The sequence below is a fragment of the Neovison vison genome, chromosome 8, assembly GCF_020171115.1.
Source record: "Neovison vison isolate M4711 chromosome 8, ASM_NN_V1, whole genome shotgun sequence".
Lineage (NCBI taxonomy): Eukaryota > Metazoa > Chordata > Mammalia > Carnivora > Mustelidae > Neogale > Neogale vison.
In genome coordinates this window covers 121231796-121251754 of record NC_058098.1, presented here as the reverse complement: position 1 = coordinate 121251754, position 19959 = coordinate 121231796, and the positions used below count along the sequence as shown (strand labels likewise).

The following is a 19959-nucleotide window of genomic DNA, read 5'->3' as shown; positions in this document are numbered from 1 at the left end:
TCCTTCAGGATCAAGACCATGAAGCCTCTTGGAATAGTTTTTCCTTCCTGATTTGCTAAAACAAATGAGGTCACGCGGGGCGAAGAGTAAGGACCCCACAAGGCACACATCTTCTGGGTCCTCTCGGTGAGTAACAATGTCCCATCGGCCACTCAGGAACTGGGCCCGCCCAGCGACTGGTCTCAGCCTGGGGAGAGGCTAAGTGGCTGACTGGATTGCTACAAAATGGGGCGGTGTCTCCTTCCTGCCTCCAAAGATGAGGGGTCTGTGGGGGGCAGGCAGGGGCTCTGAGTAAGGCCCACGGCAGCCAGCGCCCCGCAAGTGGAGAAGGTGCGCTCCCACCCCCAACACCACTACAGCCCCGGGGGCAGGGCAATGTGACAGAAAGAGCATGAGGGTTGGGCTGAAAAGTCTGGGTTTGCTCTTGTTTCTGCATTTCCTGGCTCGACATCTCTGGGTACATTCCTCTCCTGCCTGGCTGAGAAGGCAGGCTCCCACCCTGGGCGGCCCCGCGTGCGCCCGCACCCAGACCGGCTCCGTAAAGCCAGCCGAGCAGAATGCCCTTGTCGAGAGATCAGCGGGGGCTGCTGAAGGAAGAGTCTTCTCCTTCTGTTCTCTCCTCTACCTCAAGCCATCCTATAATAATTATGATTGCTCATCCTTGTCTTTTGCCTTTCCACGGAGGATTCTGCCACTGAGTTTAATAAACGCTTAAAACAGTCAGAAAAGCACTTCTCTGCATCTTGTCTGAAAGTCCGATTCGTCTGCCCCCTGGGGAGAGCGTGGGGTCAGTTTACGTAAACCCAAAGGACACCAGGCATGGCTTACCTACTTTGGATACGGGCCCCGTGTCCAGGAATGATGTCTGCCACCCTGAAAAGTCTCACCAAGTCAACCAGAGAGCAATTTGCTGGAAAACTCCCTGGCTGCCAGCCTTCGGGGCCCTAACTACCCTAGGAGGCCCTCCTCAGTGGGGCTTTGTGCCAGGCTTAGCCGATGGTGGAGGGCAAGTTCAGATGCCAGGCTGCTCTCCCACGTCCCTCTGGGCCACATTTACTGGTTTCAGTGACACCGAATGGAGAGCTCCTTCCCTGCTGGCCAGTTCCCCAGCCGACCCCAGGAGGCCTGCTGATGGCCTTCTGTCCTCATCTCAGAAGCCCCAGCCTAATGGAAGCTGACCCCATTATCACCACAGGGCTGACATCAGGGGCAGAAAGGCCCCGGGGGCATGTCCCTGGGCATGGACAAGTTTGTGGGGGCAGGAGCGAGGTGGCTGTGGCTCCGGCAAGGTCAGAAAACCAGCAGCTGGGAACTCCCCTGCCCGTGGGTGTCACCACCCACCAAGTGGGTCCCATCCCACTTCCTGGGCCCTTTTCATTCCTGCAGCTCGGAGAAGGAAAGTTGCGTCTATGCTTTGGAGAGCGAATGAGGGAAGCCTACTTCTTCTCTCCCCAGGCCTTGTTCTGTCCTGAGAACACGGTTTAAAATATTCCAGTCACAGGCAGACTATTCAAATAAAATAGAATTTCAAACCGCACGGGGCTTGTTGAGACATTCAGGCTTCTGGGCTGTGTGAAAGGCAGGGGGAGGGGCGGAGACAGGCCCCCTCCCGACTCTCCCCGTCCTCTTTATTACCAGCAGCTGCGATGCTAGACACATCCGACTGTGTCTCCCAGCCCAGGCGGACGGAGCAGGTCTGACAGTGAGCGAACACACGAAAGCCACTGCAAGGCTCCCCTCCCCCATGGCAACTTTAATTATTTGAACTGGAGCTCAGCAAAATAAAAATAAAAATAAAAATAAAAGTAAAAATAAAAATAAAACCTATGTATTGTAAGTGGCTCTCCAGTTTCCCGCAGAGAATAGCCTGGGGGAGGCAAAAAAAAAAAAAAAAAAAAAAAAAAAAGATACAACCCTCTCTCTTGTTTGTAGCTGGGCTAGGCAGCGGTTTTTAAGGTTTTTAAATATTCATGCCCCGTATGCATTTGTGTGGCAGGAGGGAGGAGAAGGCGGTGCCTGCACAGGCGGGGCCAGGGAGACGCGCAGGGCCAGGGGTGGTGACTGCGGGCATTGGGGGCAGGAGGCTAGAGCTGGCGGCCTTCTGGAATACCCGGGAAGCCGACTGGCACAGAGGAATGTCCTGGCTACGTCTCCATGACTGATCGATGGGCATCTGACCTGCCTCCCAGTGTGCTGCTCTCCCTGCCCCTTCTGTCTCTCTCTCTGTTCCCCACCCTGTCATTTCTCACCACTTCTGACTCATCTCTCCAAAAGGGAAGTTACATCACAGGTAGTGGAGGAAAACTCTCTGCATGGACTCAGAATGAATTTCGGTTACAACGGGCAGGCGCATCTCTGGCCAATTATTTCCGCGTGTCAGTGTGCTTCCGGATCGCTGGGGGGGAGGGCAGGGGGAGGTTCTGAAAATGCAGGTTCCCAGGCCCCCGCTCTGGGGTGTCCTCAGGGAGGCTTGGGGTAAGACCTAGGAATCGCAACGATCGCATTTTCTAACTGCTGGCGACTAGAGAAACAGAGGCCTACCTAGTCAGGTTATATCTAGATTTTCAAGGAAATGCACAGAAGGTGACGATGTCAGTTCCCTTTTGGGGATCCACTGATGGTTGTTGGGTTTCTTGAGGGAGCGTTTTGAGATATCCTGCAATTATTTCAACTCCCAAGAGTTGGGAGGACCCAAGGGCTTCCAGGACTGGTCTGCGCTTAGAGGAGATGCTCAGTGCTGAGAGGCAGCCCTGGAGTTTGGCCAGCCTCTTGGCCCCCAGGGGCTTAACCTTCATCTGAGCCCTTCCCCCATCTCTGCCTCATGTCCCCTTCCTGGACCCGTCCCCATGGCCAGCAAAGGCCCCTTTCCAGTTGGTGGTGTTTGAAGGCCGCGAGTTAATCCCACACAGTTCACACAGCAATGCACCATCCCCTGTCACTGATGTTCGGCAACCTGGGAGGAGGAAATCAACTTGCCGCCTTCTGCATTTAGGGTCTGAGTAAAATAAATGGCAAGGCTTACAAACCTGGAAATGCATATTTCTATTTTGGTTATTTATTTTTCTGATGAAAACATTTCCCCCAACACTGGGGATTCGGGACCCATCAGCACTAGATGAACGGTCTGCAAACCTGAATATGAACTAGCTGTGTGCTAAGAATGGAATGTACTCACTACTTTCCCTTCATTACTCCTGCTGAGCCAAGTTCTGGAAAAGGGCAGGAAATAGCAGAAATAGCCCAGAGCAAATTTGACTAGAGGGAGAATAAAACAGGCCAGTAAAACAAAACACCTGTTTAAGCTATTGATCAACCAAAGGTTATCAGGGAAATGATGAAGTATTAGAAAAATAGCATTTTTAACCTTGACATTTCTTACTCCAAAATTAGGTTCATTGTAAATCTATGGAAGAATAAATTTTAAAAAATCAAATGCTTTTAAGGATCTCCCTGAACTCTCAGGAAGGCCAGCCACCTCTCCTCATTTAGATTTCCCTCTTCGGAAGCCTTCCCTCCTGGGGGTCTGCTGGGAGGCACAGTCAGCGATGTGATTCCACGTAATGAATCTATTTATTTGTGCCCTGACTTCTTCCAAAAAGGACTTAAGGTGGCTCACAGAGATACATAAAATCTAGTAAGGAAACATAAACTAACTAGAAGAGGGGGAGAAATTGGCCAAACGCTGGCTTAGAAAATCCAGCCAAGAGAAAGGCTGTCACAGACTATACACCATGAACCCCTATTTGCTTACTAAGAGGGGAAACCTCAGATTTAATCTGACCATTCTTCCAATTAAAAAAACAAAACAGGGCGCCTGGGTGGCTCAGTGGGTTAAGCCGCTGCCTTCGGCTCAGGTCATGATCTCAGGGTCCTGGGATTGAGTCCCGCATCGGGCTCTCTGCTCCGCAGGGAGCCTGCTTCCTCCTCTCTCTCTCTTTGCCTGCTTGTGATCTCTCTCTGTCAAATAAATAAAATAAAATCTTTAAAAAAAAAATAAAAATAAAAAAAATAAAAAAAAATAAAAAAACAAAACAAATCACTGCGGATTCCTCTTTCCCATTCTTATTTGTGTTAGCCTGTGGGTTTGTATCTCACAAAAAGCCTGGAGGGCTTGAGTTGAGCTGTGTCGCTGAGCGACAGAAGCCCGTCTCCCCACATCTCCCCGGGGCTTCCGGCGCAGGGGAAGCGAGTCTGGTCAGTTTCACACAGGCCACAGTTTGGAAGGAAACAAATTGCTCTGGGGACACGTAGCTATTTCTGAAACAAAGCCAGGGAGGGATTTCTCCCGTGAGTTTCCAGAAAGAGAAGACTGGCTAAATCTAAAGTATGTGTTGGCTTTCTACTCAGTGTAAGATGTTGATGGTGGCGCAAAAGAAGCAGAGGTGTGCAGAGCTCTCGGAGAACTTGGAATCTGGTTTTGGCTCATGTCCTTTCCCTCCTTCCCCTTTCTCCTTACCTATGTTTCCTCAGGGTGCCAGGCACTGTTGGCTAACTATTGTCATGAATACTTTGTGCCAGGTGCTGTGATAAGCCCTGAGCACATAGTAACCTATTTAACCCTTTCCTCTGTGGGGTACGCACTCCTATTGTGCCCACTTTCCAGGTGAGAAAACTGAGGCCCTGAAAGGTTATTAACTTCCCAAATAAACTGTACAGCTGATCAGTGGTGGAACATAGCTTGGACTCAGGCAATTGATTCCAGAGTCCATGAGCTTAATCACTGGGCCACGTTTGGGTCTAAGCACATTTTTTGTTCTCTAGAGATAATGACCTTAAGCTAAAAAAAACATGTCAAGCCTCTCAGTCCACACACCAAAGATGTTACAGCCACAAGAACCATTCAGGTCAGTGGCTTTGGAGGTACCATACTGAATGCCACCCATATCTTAGTGAAATTTACATAGGTAAAATTTTTGATGCGCTATAAAATTTAAAATGTATCACAAGAGCTTGATGTTTATGAAAAAGCTTTTGCAGAAGGTGTTTTGTAGATCACTGTTACCCTCCCTTGTTATGACTTGGAAATATTTTCTGGGTTTGCTTCAATCGAGACCTCACTGCAAAGAGTCCAGTGTGGGTGCTATGGTGTTTAAGGCCAGATTCTCTGCAGATAGGACTTCACCGTGTTGGTGTATGCCCTCCGCGTCAAAGATGACCAAAATGCCATCTTGTCCTCTCCCCAGGAGAACAAGCAGCCCTACTACTCAGGCTACTTTGCTTCTGAGTTCGGCTGGAAGTACCCAAGGTGAGGGGTGGGAGGACCAGTCCAAGAATGAGGGGGACATTGAGACTTGCCTCACACGGAGAGTTCTTCATCGGGGCGGGAAACGTCACGCTGGTCACTGTAGCACTTTCATAAGTAGGGCTGTCCGTGGTGCTGAGCAACAGGGCATGGCCTGGGGCAGAGAGGAAAAGTGTCAGAAACACACTGTCTTCCTGCACTGAAGTGCCTCAGGGTGCAGGGTTAATGGGCTCTGCATCATTCTTCTCTAGACTTGGAACATCTTTGAGGACACAGCTTTCTGTTGTCCAATGGGTAAGGCAGTCGACTTGTCACTGTCAACAAAACTTGGCTCACGCAAATGTTTCCAAGTGCCCTGCAATATCCCAGCATCATACATCCGGGCTACTGTACCTTTCATCTCCCCAGTTCACCAGCTTTAGCCCACAGCCCAGGAGCAGTCTGAAGCACGCTGGACTCCCCCTCCCCCACCCCTCCCATTTCTGGCCCTGCCAGCCCTTTGCCCTCCACTGGTCTCCACGACTTTCACTCTCTTCCACCAGGCCATCCTGTGCCCCATGACCTGATGAGGAAGTCCTATTGCTTGTGTGTTCTCAATGATCCGTCTGTAAACCTGGGAGAACACAAGCCCCCAACCCCACATGGTAGGGAAGAAGCATCTGGAAACCTCCAGGGACTACAGAGCATTTTGGGTGGTCAGTGCTATGGAAATGGGTGCCAGGGTGCTCCCGAAATCTTTACCCCACAGAACCCTACACATGACCTTATTCACTTCTGCTTTTCTCTCTTAGTAGTCTGTTTGGGGGTTACTACTAAGTAACAAATTCAAGTGGGTCCAGAGCAGAGTATTCAAGACAGGACAGAAAGCCTAGAACGCATGTGGCCCATCCTTGAGGGAGAACCTGTGACTAGAGAGAGAAAGGCCCCCAGCGGTGAAGACACAAGCAGTGTCTTCAAATATCTGATGGGCTTCTCTGGTGAGAAAGGGAAGAATACAGTTCCTAGGGGATCCAGGAGACAGAGAGTATGATCCATAAGTAGAATTTATAGGGAGGTGAAGCTTATCTCTGAGAAAGGAAGACTGGTCTTTTGTACAGCCATCAATGGAAGGGATAACTTTAGGAAGCCATGAAGGCCCTGTCCCTAGACATATGTCACCCACTCTCTATGGGTGCTAAGGGAGGCTCCGCAGCTGAGAGCAGAGACATGAAGATCACGTCTTGCTTTGAGCCCCATTTTTGTTCTCTTCTCCTCCGCAAGGTGCTAAGGTGATGCTGAATGGTGAGGAGGCCGGGAGGGGAAGTAGGAGCTCTGGGCTCTCGTCCCTGCTGAGTCCCTCTCGTCTCCATGGCTGCAGTAACCCAGTCTTCTTCCTCACGGGCCAAAGTCAGCTTGCTCAGGTGCGGTTAGCTCTGAGGGCCAAGGACAGGACTGCATGGACTCTGGCATCCCTGGTGGTAGCGCTGGACACTGCCCTCTCTCACACTTTGAGCATCTTCACTATTACTATTATTAATTCTTTTTTTTTTAAAGATTTTATTTATTTATTTGACAGAGACAGATCACAAGTAGGCAGAGAGGCAGGCAGAGAGAGAGGAGGAAGCAGGCTCCCCGCCGAGCAGAGAGCCCGATGCGGGACTCGATCCCAGGACCCTGAGATCATGACCTGAGCCGAAGGCAGCGGCTTAACCCACTGAGCCACCCAGGCGCCCCACTATTATTAATTCTTAAAGGGATCCATAGGATGATGATCTTTACTTGGAAAGGGAGGGATTTGGTTCAGGGGCTCTAGCTCCACAAAGAGCTGAAAAATGCAGGTGAGAGAAGGCGAGAGAGGGCCCTCGGCCCTGACCCCAGCTCTATCCTGCCTAGCCACTGGGTAGAGCCCAAGGCTGGGGACATGGCTGGGTGGTCCGGCCTCTCCAGCAGCCCAAATTTGGGAGCTGTGTTGGCCTCACAGCCCGGCCTCATTCCTCCCTCATTCCATGCCCCAGCCATGTCTCCCAGGGCATCAGCTCACCCAGGTGTGGGTGGCCATCTCTTGAGTGTGTGGAGGCTTTGTCCCTCTGGCAGCCCAGCAGGGGCAGAGGGAGGCTGGGCTCTGGCACTGGGAAGGTAGGAGCTGCCAGCTTGAGCTGGGCCGGGATGGGGGATATGGCTGAGGAAGCTGGGCTCCAGGGAATGGACCAGATGTGGGGCTGGGTTTCCAGGGCACGATCTTGGGTCAATGACACAAGGTCAAGTGTTTTCCTTACCTCTCAGTGAGTTATATACATGCCAGTCACAAAGTAGTTTCTCAACAATCACTTAGTAAATGAATGAATGACTACTATTGTTGCCACTCTTCTCATCTTTTAGCTAATCCTTCATCCATGTTCTTATTTTAGGGAATCAGAGGTGACATCTACCTTGGCCTGATTTGATCATTCCGAAGCCCAGAAAGTCTAAAGAGGGAATTGTTAGCGAGCACCCCAGGCAAGCTCCGGGAGGCCCCTGGCCCTGCCCTGCAGGGAGGGGGAGGCCCAGCTGTTCTGGGGTAGGGCCCTAAGTCTTTTGTCTTGACAGAGGTGCACCAGGGGGAAGGGAAGAGAGCAGCAGTACCTCGATGGTCCTGGTCCCGGGCATCCTTCAGGGTTCTGACCTGCCACCGGGGGTTGTGAGGTGACAGTGTGCCCTGGGTCCAGCCACAGAAGCCATCCTCGAAGTTGCAGTAAAAACCAGCAGGGAGTTTACCTGCAGGGAGAGCAGAGGGGCACGGTCATTTCTGGGACTGCTGAAAGCAAAAGACACTAATGTCAACTAACATTAGTAAGTATCTTCATCAACTATAGCTCCCAGGCCGGACCCTCAATGGCTAACCATACTGGTAACAATGAAAAGAAGGCCCGGTCCCTAACATGTACACGTGATCTTCAGAAAATAAAATAGTAATAGTAATAATAATAATAATAATAATAATAGTGCAGTAGCAGGGGAATAACCCAGTTTTATACATGACAAAGAAGGGCTCAGGAGGGTTAAGCAATCTGACTGAGGTCACACAGCCGGTAGGTAACACAGCTGGGCTTGAACACAGATCTTCTGTTTCTAAATCTGTGCTCCTTATTCTGATTCACCATGAATATGCCCCCGGGAGAAGGCACTGGAATACATTTCTGATGGTCGACACAGTGACCAAGAATGTGATGGTGGCAGTGGCAGTGTTGGTGGGACTTGGCTGGGTCCTTCAATCACTCCCGTCTGTACAGAAACATATTGCTCAAACTTTCTACTTGCCCCCCTTTATCTCCCACCTCCCTTCCAGTGATCAGATGCCACCATGAGTGGCTCTGGCCCAAGAAATGTACGTGGATTTGATGTGTGTCGCTTCTGGATTGAGGCTGCCAAGAGCCCCTCATGCAATTCTTCAGTCTTTCTCCCTGCTGAAGAGGCCAAGGGGAGCTCTTGTTCCTAAGACTGCTGCTGTCTGATGACAGGGCCCCTGCCAGCCTGGGGGCCCAAGAGATCCTGTGGAGCCCCCCCCTTTGATGCGCAAATACTATAAATGTTATGTTAAGCCCCTGGAATTTGGGGCTGGTTTATTACTGCTCGAATCTACCTTACCCTGGCCAAGCAATACCAGCCACAAGGCCCCTTTATATCATCTGTTGTCTCAGCATAAAGGGCCCTTTTACTCTTTTCTCTATATCAGGCTGACCTCGGGTCCCATTGAAAAGACCACAGTCAGCTTTATGACCATATATTTCCCAAGTGCCCGCAGAAGGAGGAAGGAAGGAGAAGAGGGTCAGAAAGAGCTCACTTTCTGCGGCTTGCTCAAACAATGGCTGCAGGGAAGGCACTCAGCCCCAAGGAGCTAGTGGGCCATTCTAGGCTATTCCACCAACTGCACCAACAGCCCCAGGCCAGGCTGGGGGAGAAGGAGCAGGACTATGTCTCTGAGCAGGAGGAAAGGGGCTCTAGCTGGACCCACCACTCTCTGTGTCCTTCCTCTGTCTCAGCCTTCCCGGCAATGGCAGGCTAACAAAGAGGGCCCTAACGCTTCCTGGCTGTGACAGCACCTTAGTGAATTATTACTCATTTCCCCCTGATTCTCCGTGCATTTCGCACAGAGGCAGAATTATAAATTAAAACCAGCTGTCACTGACTTTGAGCATCTCTTCCCATTTATACCCCCCTGAAGAAATCATTTTCCCCCCAAGCCCCGCATGTTCCTCTGATTAAAAATCCAAAAGCTAAGGAGATCTTTCTGTTTTATTTTTTATGCCCTCTCAAGGGACCCCACATCCACTTCTTTTGCAAAAACTAACTGGTAGCTGGAAGTGACCTTCCACGAAGCGTCCTTTACAAGCGTGCTTTAAACCAGGGACCATGAAGGAAGATCCTAGCAGGCAATGGCTCCTGGTAGTAGGAGGAGGCAGGGCTGGGTTGAAGTATTCACAGCTTACCACTCCCTCCTCCCCTTTTTAGGAGGCAGACACAGAGCAGTTAGTCTAAACAGTCCTGGGATCTGGACACCTGGCTTTAACCCTAACCAGCTGGATTCTACCATGTGAGTCACCTCTTTCCCTCAGAGCCGTAGCTCCATCGTCTGTACGCTGGGGTGATATGAGTGTCTATTTCACAGGGCTGTTGTGAGGGTCAGATAAGGCAGAGAGTGTGGAGTTCTGTAAGCAGATGGAGTCAGTGGACAGAGTGGTGGTGGCATTATTAATCGCCAATCACTCCTGGTGCAGGGGGCTCATCAGAGGACGAACTGCAACAGCCAGCACTGTCCTGGGGGTGAAGACAGATGCCTCAGCTGCCTTTCTGGAAATGCCCATGGTAGCTCTGCCTATCCCTTCCTCTTGGACAGGAAAGAGGAAAGCCACTGGCATTCTCTACCTTCTGGAAGCCCATCGTTGTACTGGTTTTCCCTAAGATCCAGGTGAGCCAGGATGGGGAGCCCCTTTCTTTTTGGCTGCTTGAATAAAGGGAGAGGAGGTAGGTGAACTAGTTGGGTCAACAGACAATTTATGTGACCCCGAAAGCCTTGCAGGATGAGAGGGAATATAGGAGGAAAGGATTGCTGTTCTTGCCAACATAACCCATTGTGTGCTCAACGAGAAGCCACTCCTAAGGAAGCCGGTGGGATGGGGAGCATCCGAACAAAGACCCTTGATGAATTAGGCCAGGTTTGGAACACCACTGCCAGGGCCAATGGCTGAGCACAATGTTGGTGCGCAGAGTTGAGTCCAATGGTTTCAACCCATGGCCTTCTTCTCTCATTCACCACAAGTGCCTCAGTGCTCAGCACACTGTAGGACTGAAATACTTATTTGCTAAATGAAATGGGCATGGGTTCACTCATCTAACCCCTTTCTACTCCATGTGTGGTGCAGGGACCAGCCATACCCACCTCCCCATCACCTGTGAAATGGCTAGAAGTGCTGAGTCTCAGGCCATGCCCCCCATCACCACCTCCTGAGTGAGAATCCACATTTCTAACATTTCCCAGGTGGTTCCTATGCACTTTAGTGGCCGAGAAACACTGCCCTAACGGAGGCTCTTACTTCATTGGCCGGATGGCCAAATCAGCCTGCGTGGGGGCCAATCAATCCTGCAACATTTGGCAATTATGACACCTGATTCCAGTGTAAGAGAGACAGATTGGGAGAGTCACAAAGATGTGGCCTCAGCAGGAGCAGCAGGAAGCTGCCAAGTGTAGACTCCAGGCCAAATGACACTACTTCTTTTCCTTCCTGTGTGACAGCTCTGTTAACATTTTTGATAAATACATGTTATATGTTTCCTTGAAAATATAGAGTCATGGGAAAAAATGCTGGAAGAAATACATCACCATATTATGGTTATCTCTGAATGTCTGAGAGGATTATGGGTGATAGTTATTTTCTCCTGTGTACTTTTCTAGATTTTCCAAATATTTTACAGCCAATATGTTTTATTTTACAATAAAGAAATAAACTTTAAAAAACTGTTTTTTGGCCTGGCAGGAAGAGTGTCCCCACGAAACAGAGGAGATGAGTGAGTACAGGGAGGGGAAGCAAGCTGCCCGGATTACTCAGTGAGTCAATGACCCATTAGGGGAAGAAATGGGGAGATCCTGACCCTTTTCTGGTGAGTCACATGACATTGATGATATGGCCTGACTCACAGGGAACCCTGAAGACATCCTTTGGTGGGCTCGTGAATTCTGGGATATCTCACTTGGATCAGCAATGTTTAAGTGGAAGGAGGGAAGGAGGATGGCATGTGGTATGTGGTTTGGAGGATGTGATGTGAATGGACATGTTCATGATGGATGCAGGAAGGCAAAGGCAATGCCACCTGCACTTCAGGTACCCTCTTTGCCCTGGCTTGCAATGGTGCTCAGGATTGAGTGTGATTATCTGAATAAAGCCATGTGTGGACTTCCTTCTGGAGCAAGTATGGGGAGCTAAGGCTCGGAGTTCATGGGACCCAACCTACTTTCCCCTCCAAATTTCAATGATGGCAGCTCTTAGTGGACTACCCTGGCCAGAGATTAGTGACCCTCACTCATGGGGGGTTCCTTAGAACTGGACATTCCCAACAAGGTTTGGGTGACCACCTTCTCAGAGAAGACATTCTAACAGGTTCCAGACTAGCTGGAAAGGACCAGGTGATGTCAAGACCATTGTCCTAAATGCAACACAAACATCAACACATCAGCGGGCATCATGTTACAGGTTATATTACAGGTGAGGAAATAGGCCCAGAGGGTGGAGACGAATGATCTGAGCCCTCTTCTCCCCACAGGAGAATGTTGTGGCAGAGCTCTGGACCCTCCTTGACTTTTCCCTTCCTCCCCTTCTTCCTGGGTAGATATGTAGCTAGTGTTGTGCTTGGTACAACCAACCACTGGAAACTCATATAACAAATGAGTCTGGTTCACAGTGGTTCAGACTGGGTCTGAGCTGCTGGGTCTGAGCTGTTACATCTGGCTAACAGTTTCATGGACTTGAGGTTCCCCATCTCTAAGATGGGTATAATAGCATCACATAGGATTATTCTGAGGACAAAATAAGTTCATACATGACAAGTATTTGGACAGTTCCTGGCACACAGAAAATGTTCAATAAATGTTAGCCATCATTGTCGTCATCATCATCATCATCATCGCCGTTATTATCATTTTTTTCTTCTCTATGGGGATGTTTTCTGGAATCAACATCAATCGATGTGATAGGGAAAACTGCATTGATGCCACACAGAATGGGGCACGCTAAAAAGGAAAAGGATATTTGCTAAGAGTACTCCTGAGATCAGAGGAGAAAAAGATTGAAATAACCCTCCTTCTGAATTGAACTTCTCCTCCTAGCAACTGATTTCTGTAGCAAAGAACTCAGTGGGGGGATCCTCCCAGGTGGAGCTGTCATTCTGAGAGCTGGTCAGAGAAACTTTTCAAGTGTGGCTGGAAAGACCTCTGGGCCCTAGGAACTTGCCCTCCATACAGGAGATAGGCTGTCCTCAAGTTTGGAGCTGGCCCTGGAAATCCACTCATGGCAGACCCAGAAGGGTAAGAAAATGCCCTGAGCCCACAGTAATGGGCTGGATCCCACAGACTCAGTGCTTTAATCATGGTTCTGTCCCTGACATGCTGTGTGACCCTGAACAAATCAATTACCTTCTCTGTGCTTTCGTTTTCCCAATTGTAAATCAGGGTATGGTTGTCCTGACCTGTGCCCAAGCTGGGAAGTGGGTATCAAAGTGGGCTTTCCCTTTAAAAAGGGAAAACCAAAATCACACAGCTCAGATGCACTGCTGGAAATTCTGCAGGGGCCAATAACTAGAGAGACACACACAGCCCCCTGCCCAGGGCAACGTGGGTGGGCTGGCCTCATTTTGATTCACATGCATAGTGAATCATGAGAGCTTTGTGAGAAAGGCCAGGACCAGTGTGGGATAAACAAAGGGCTCACCTGCAAGTCCTGACTAAGTTTTACCTAAACAGCCACATTTCCATCATGACCAGAAAACTTCATTAGGAAGTTTTATATAAAAAGAAGTTTTCAAGTTGAAAAATGGATTTTCCTTATTACTTCATTTAAAAGAAAATAAATAAATCCTTGGCTCCCCCCAAGGGAAAAATCTGTCTTCCAGATGATGTGAGGGATACCATTAATTTTTAAAGTCCTTTTGCAGGCCACAGTGTCTTAGGGCCAGTGTATCTGGGAGGCAAGGCATTTGCTCCTGTGTCTGGGCCCCAGGCATACATCGTCTCCCTACTCCGACTCTGTGGTCTTACTCCCTGTGCCTGTGCTGGATTTTCAGCACTCTGAAGACGGGGCCTGTGTTATTCATCTCTGCTGTAGGCTCTAGTACATTTTCTAGCTCATAATGTGTGGGTTTTAGAAGTATTTGTGGTTCCCCTGGTACACGTGTGTATACTCTGAGCCAGGCCGCTAAGAACACCGGATTCAGGTGGAGTGCGCACTAGCCTGAGAGTCTAACTGTCCCTAGCTGACCTCAGCAATTGGTTTTTGTCTATGGGGACCAAATTTCCCAACGCATTTAGTCATGTTAAATCAACAAATAGTTAGTGACCCCCATGCTGTGCCAGGAGATACTGGTATGGGGGACAGTACCAGATTCAGTTTGCCCACAGAGAGGGAGACAGACATGGAAACTACCTCTGTGAAATGGAATGGTGTACACCCGCTAGCCTGGCACAAATAAGGACATCACAATGAGTGTTGACAGGGTTGCAGAGAAATTAGAAGCATTATACGTTACTGGTGGAAGGTCAGATGGCCTAAGTATTTTGGAAAACAGCCTAGAAGTTTTTAAAAGTGTTAAATGCAGAGCTGACCCAGCAATTTAATCCTAGGTAGATGGCCAAGAGAAATGAAAGTATCTGTCCATCCAAAAATGTGTACCCGGATGTTCAAAGCAGCCTAATTCATAATAGCCAGAAAGTAGAACCAACGCAAAGGGACATCAGCTGACGAATAGATGAGTAGTCATACAAAGAAACAGTATTTGGCAGTAAAAAGGAAGGGAGTTCTTACACAGGACAAACGGGGATGGGCCTTGAAAACATGACGCCAAGTGAAAGAAGTTAACCACAAAAGAATACAAACCGAGTGATTCCGCTTATATGAAATGCCCCAAATAGGCAAATCTATAGAAACAGAAAGTAGATTAGGGGTTGCTTAGGGCTAGGTTAGATTGGAGGGAAACGAGGAAAGAGGGCTCGGGGTTACCTTTGAAGTGATAAAAATGTTCTAAAATTAGATTGTGGTGATGGCGGCCAGATTAAGAAACACTGAAGTGTGTACTTTAAATGGGTGACTTGAATGGTATATGAATTATAGTTCTAAAAAGCTGTTAGCAGAAAAATAATGGACGTATTGGGGGGGTGCATGGATGCAGCCTGAGGAGGGGAGCAGAGGAAGGAGAAATGACTGTGCGTGTTGGGGAGATGTTTGTGGGAATGATCAGAAGAGCCTTCCCAGAAGGATTGACTCTGGAGGGGAGTCTTTTTTTTTAAGGTTTTATTTTTTATTTCTTAGAGAGAGAGGGAATGAGTGGTGGTGGGGGGGGGTGGGGCAGAGGGAAAGGGAGAAGCAGGCTCCTTGCTGAGCAGAGAGCCCGATGTGGAACTCGATCCCAGGACCCTGAGATCCTGACCTGAGCCGAAGGCAGATGCTTAGCCCACTGAGCCACCCAGGTGCCCTAGAGGTGAGTCTTGGAAGAGCAGATGTGACCAGAGCAGGAAAGGGCCTTCTGGGCCAGGGGTACTGCGCGAGTAAAGCCACGGAGAAGCCGTCTGACCCACCTGGCGCTGGGGCACATGGAAGCCTGGGCGGATGGGAGGGCCAGGTGGGCGGTGGAAGAGAAAGCCCGAAGAGGGAGGGGAGTGTGGGTACAGAGGGCTTCTAATGTCATGTTCCTGAGTCAGGCTTTATGCTGCACATCTCCTCTGTGCCACAAGGATGCTGCCAGCATAACTTACAAGATCTTATTTGGGTCATAATTCAGCTCTGTCTCTTGAAGACTATGTAGCTTTTGGAAGTCCCCACTGAGAGGACGCTAGTAGCACAGAACGTGAGGGAAGGTGTCCAAGCTCATGTGCCTGGGGTGATGTGGGCAGGGGGCTGTAGGCGTGGGCTGGGCTGGGGAGGGTGGGGCAGCCCCATCTACTCACTGCACAGCTGGCCCTCGTCTTCACCCTGGGCGCAGTCCTGGTGGAAGTCGCAGGCCTGCCCGAGCTGGAGGACGGTCCCGTTCCAGCAGGTGAAGGAGCTCTGCAAGGCCATCTTGGAGCCCGGAGATGTTCCTGGAGAGCACACAGAGACACAGGCCCTTGGTTAGTTTGGATGGCCCTGTGGGGAGGCTCTGGGACAGCTTCACTCAGCCTTGTCGCATCCCATTGGGATGCCCACATCTCAGTCTGGTTACATGCAGGGCTGACACCAGGAGGCTGAGAGGATGTTAAAGCCTTCACATCCCCTAGCCTCCTGGGAGGTCCTCACTTTCTAGTGATGGTGACTAGCAGAGTGACCCTAGGTTTGGTCCATGTTCCTTCAACACTCTGGGGTCCTCAACCCCTGGCTTCAGTGTGCCAGGTGGAGAGCCTGTGGGTCAAGTCTCATTTGCACACAGACAGCTCTACCTGCAAGGTCAGATTTGTTGTGTATCTGACCCAGTGTATCTCCCATGTGTTCTTGACCCCAGGTTCACCACTGGAATAATGCTAGAAACATGCAGCACTTTCTAGTGTTGGACCAACTGAGTGAGGCTGACCCTATCCCCTCTCTGTCTGGCCCTCTCTTTCCCCATCTATTAAAGGAGGGATTCTGATGATATTTCTCAAGTCCATTCTGGAATTTTTATATAAATCATTTGAAGTGGCGGGGGGGGTGGGAGGTTGGGGTACCAGGTGGTGGGTATTATAGAGGGCACAGCTTGCATGGAGCACTGGGTGTGGTGAAAAAGTAATGAATACTGTTTTTCTGAAAATAAATAAATTGAAAAAAACAAAAACAAAAACAAAAAACAAAAAACAACAACAAAAAAAGACTACTTGTTGAAAGGCTGGACAGCTGGGTGGGTGGATGAGTGGTTAATATTAGGATTCTGCCTTTCAGGATATGGCAGATAAAACATTCTATACATACCTCTTAATTGCCTTTCTTTTTTTTTCCCCAATTTATTTATTTTCAGAAAAACAGTATTCATTATTTTTTCACCACACCCAGTGCCTTTCTAAAAACTATTAAAAGTCTTCATTAGGGGTCTGAGTTTCCCTTCAATCTAACCCTCAAAATTACTCCCACCTCACACCCTTTTTAATATTAGAAAATAAACACAACACATGTCTACTGGAAAAAAAAATAAATCATAAATCTCATATAAATCACGTTATCCGGTGGCAGAAGGGAGAAGGAGCAATTTATAATGAACATATTAGCCATTATTTCTGTATTGAGAACAATGGGTTATGATAGTGAATTAACCTTTCACCCCAGAGAACAAAGCTTAAGTTGGCCTGCACCAGGCTGCCCTTCTAAATGGGGGCCTTTGCCTAGAGATCACCTAGCAAGGGTCTGGCTTGTGTTTCTGAGGGTATCTCCTGCCCTCCAGCTCTTGGTTTTGTGGGATGGGGGAAAACTTTGGCTCCTGTGGAGCAGGGCCCACCTGGTTTCACTGCCACATCTGGTGGCCTTCTACTCTGTCCTCTTTTCTTGTTCTCTCCCCATGATGGCTGGTGCGTTTGCAGTCTCTACATCCCCATCCCACCCCCTCAATGCTCAGCTGGGTGGGTGAGAGTGTGGCCCCCCACAACTTGGCTGAGTCCCACAGCCTCTCTGAGCTTTACATAAGGGGTGGGCTTCTCCAATTCTGGCTGTGAGATTAGACTTCCTTTCATTAGATTTTATCTCAGTAAAACCTCCCAGCTGATTGTGAGGCAGGACTGCGCAGGTTAGATCATCTTTACTATCTGGAGTGCCGTGATTTTCTGGTTCATTTCAGTTCCCGCTGAAACTAACATCAAGTCCAGGCTGTTTACTTCAAGAGTCTGCTGCGCACCTCAGCACATCTGGCTCTGCGAAGAGGCTAGGCAAGTCTTAAGAGTCCCCTTTCCTAAGTGGGGAAACTGAGTCAGGGCAGCGGAGTGACTTCCCTAAGGCTGGTAAGGGGGGTGTAGACCCAGCCCGTCAGACTGTAAAGCTGCTCTCTCCATCTCACGGAAGGGGAGTGCTGGAAGTGCCTCGGGGCCTCTTTCACAGATCAGCTCAGGTAAGGCTCAGTTTGTTAGTGGGTGCCACATGGTCGCCCCACTGCCAGATGGGTCCCTGGCCTCGCTGGGGCTTCTCTGAAACTGCCGGGCATGGGAATCACAGGCCCTCCAGGGACTCAACATCCCAATTCTCCAACCTGCTCTTCAAGGTCTTCTGTGCTCTGCGTCCCAGTTTCCTTTCCTGTCTCACCTCGCTCTGTCTCTCCGACAGCCCTTTGCTCGAACCTCATTGGGTATTGGTTCCATGCCCCCTGGTTTTAGAACATGTGTGCATGGCCCCATCTTCTTCACCCCATTGTTGGGTGTCTGTGTATTGTCCCCACAGCCCTCGCCAGTGCCTGGCTCCAGGAACATTCGTGAAAAGCCTGCACATGAGGTTACCTGCCTACAGTAACCCCCAGAGTAACGCCCCCCCCACCAAGATCCATATCCTAATCCCAAAACCTGTGAATATTACTTTATGTGATCAAAGGGACTTAGTGATGTGACCAAGATAAAGGTCTCTAGATGGGGAAAGTACCCGATTACCCAGGTGTGATCACAAGGGTTCTTAGAAGAAGGTGGCAAGAGAGTCACAGAAGCTATACATGTGATCAAGGGAGCAAGTCTGGAGAAATGTGAGGAAGGTGTCAGGAGCTGGCAGCTTCTAGAAGCATTTGGAACACAGGTAGCTTCTAGAAGTGGGAAAAGATGAGACAACTCTTTCTCCCTTGGAGCCTCCAGAAGGAGACGGCCCTGCTCCTTGAGCCCACTGAGACTGATTTTGGGCTTCCACCCTTCAGAACCAGAAGAGAATAAATGGGTGTTGTTTTAAGCCACTAGGTTTCTGGTGGTCGGTCATAGCGTGCCCGGGAGGTGAATACACCAGCTAACACTGATGCCAGCTGCAGCCATGGGCTCGGTCAGCTGAGGCCCTGTGTGGCTTTAGATGGACCCCTCTGTTCCTTAGCTTGTTTTGTGTTTTGTGGTTCCCCGGGCTAGACATCTCTGCCTTTCCTCCCACACAGAAGGAGAAAGGCCACCCTCTCCATCCCCGTACCTTGAGACAGCTGGAGACAATGTTCCATCCAAATCCCTTCCCGATCCAAGGGCAGGGGGCTGCACCATGGAAAGCTACCCCATCCCTCTAAGTTCCAAATACTCAGCTCCCAGGATCAAAATACAGAAGGAACGACAGGAGACACGATGCTCATTTTCAAAGGTAAAATGCCAAATTCATTTTATCGCTTTAATCCTGCATAGGACTTGTGAGTCCTGGCATCTCGGAAGCTGGGCAACACGGTGCTTCTAGGGAACTGGTGCCAGTCCCCAGAAAGTGTAGTCTCCCCACCCTGGCAGAGCTAGAGGAGGGGTGTGCTCCCTGAAGCCCTGACGTAGGTGGACTGGCTGGGGACGGCTGTAGTCTTGGTCCCCGGAAGCAGGGGCCCAGCAAGGACACCTGGTGTCCTACACCGCCCACCAGCTCCCCGCCAAACACAGCGCCAGGCACTTCCTCCACTTGTGCACAAACCTTATAAACACCAGGACAGGGCAGCTCTGTCGTTCCCACTTACAAGGGGGGAGTCCCAACTAAGGGAGGGCGAAGGGCAGTGCCAGGCATGTGGCCTCCAGCTGGGTGCGGCTCCTGAAGGCGGACTGCTGTGTCCTGCCTGCTGGCCACCCTGCCTGTCCTCTCTGCCCCTCCTTCAGCGCAAGGACATTTAGGATAATGAGAAAAAAATTCTCCTTGATCTTGCTTGGTGATTTCCCAAACCTTTTCTTCTTATGCCCTCTATGGGACCATTACATAATGAGGATCTTATTCCCCTCACTCCCAGCGCTACCAAAGACAACATGAGCGAAATAAAAAAAAATCTGTGAAGTCCCTCCCGACCCAAATCGTGTCATGCTGGATTCACACCTTTCGATCAGTCCTTCCGTTTCACTGCGTGTAGAACTGAGCACGTGCGTGCCACGTGAAGCAGTTGCTTATCATTCCCTGAATATGTCTCCTAGTTTCCTTTGCCTTCCTTCATTTGAAAAATATAGGTCTGCTGTCAAAAGTTTGAAACCAGGGTACAAAGCAACAAAAACAATGCCCAGAATTCCACTGCCCAGAGGCCAGCATTTTTAATGTAGGTTTCTCAATAATGTCTTTGGCCTACGCTTTCCAAGTGTGTATAGTTGTATCATATGTATATAGGCCTTAAAATAATTAGGTTATATCACAAGGTTTTTCCAGGCTTTAAAAATTCCCCATTAGAAAAAAAAAAAAAATCCCCGTAAGGACACTTTTTAATGGCTACGATCCTTTGTGATCGGTACCATCGTTTATCTAAACATTAGTCAAGGACTGTGTTGTTAGACTGTTTAGAAGAACACTTTGAAGAATATCTTTGAGCATAAACCTTTGCCCGCATTTCAGATTATTTTCATAGGATAGATTCCCAGAAGTGGAATTACTGAATCAAAGAGT

At 49.4% G+C, this 19959-nt stretch overlaps 1 protein-coding gene across 1 annotated transcript in view; it reads right to left on the bottom strand.

Moving 5' to 3' along the window:
- ALK (ALK receptor tyrosine kinase) overlaps positions 1-19959 on the bottom strand; it is a 680627-nt gene that overhangs the window by 105480 nt on the left and 555188 nt on the right. The window contains exons 6-8 of the mRNA XM_044261833.1: positions 15408-15539; positions 7844-7975; positions 5296-5396 (exon numbers count right to left, since the gene is read on the bottom strand). Of these exons, the coding sequence (XP_044117768.1) occupies positions 5296-5396; positions 7844-7975; positions 15408-15539 (365 nt within the window). The remainder of the gene's footprint in view (positions 1-5295; positions 5397-7843; positions 7976-15407; positions 15540-19959) is intronic.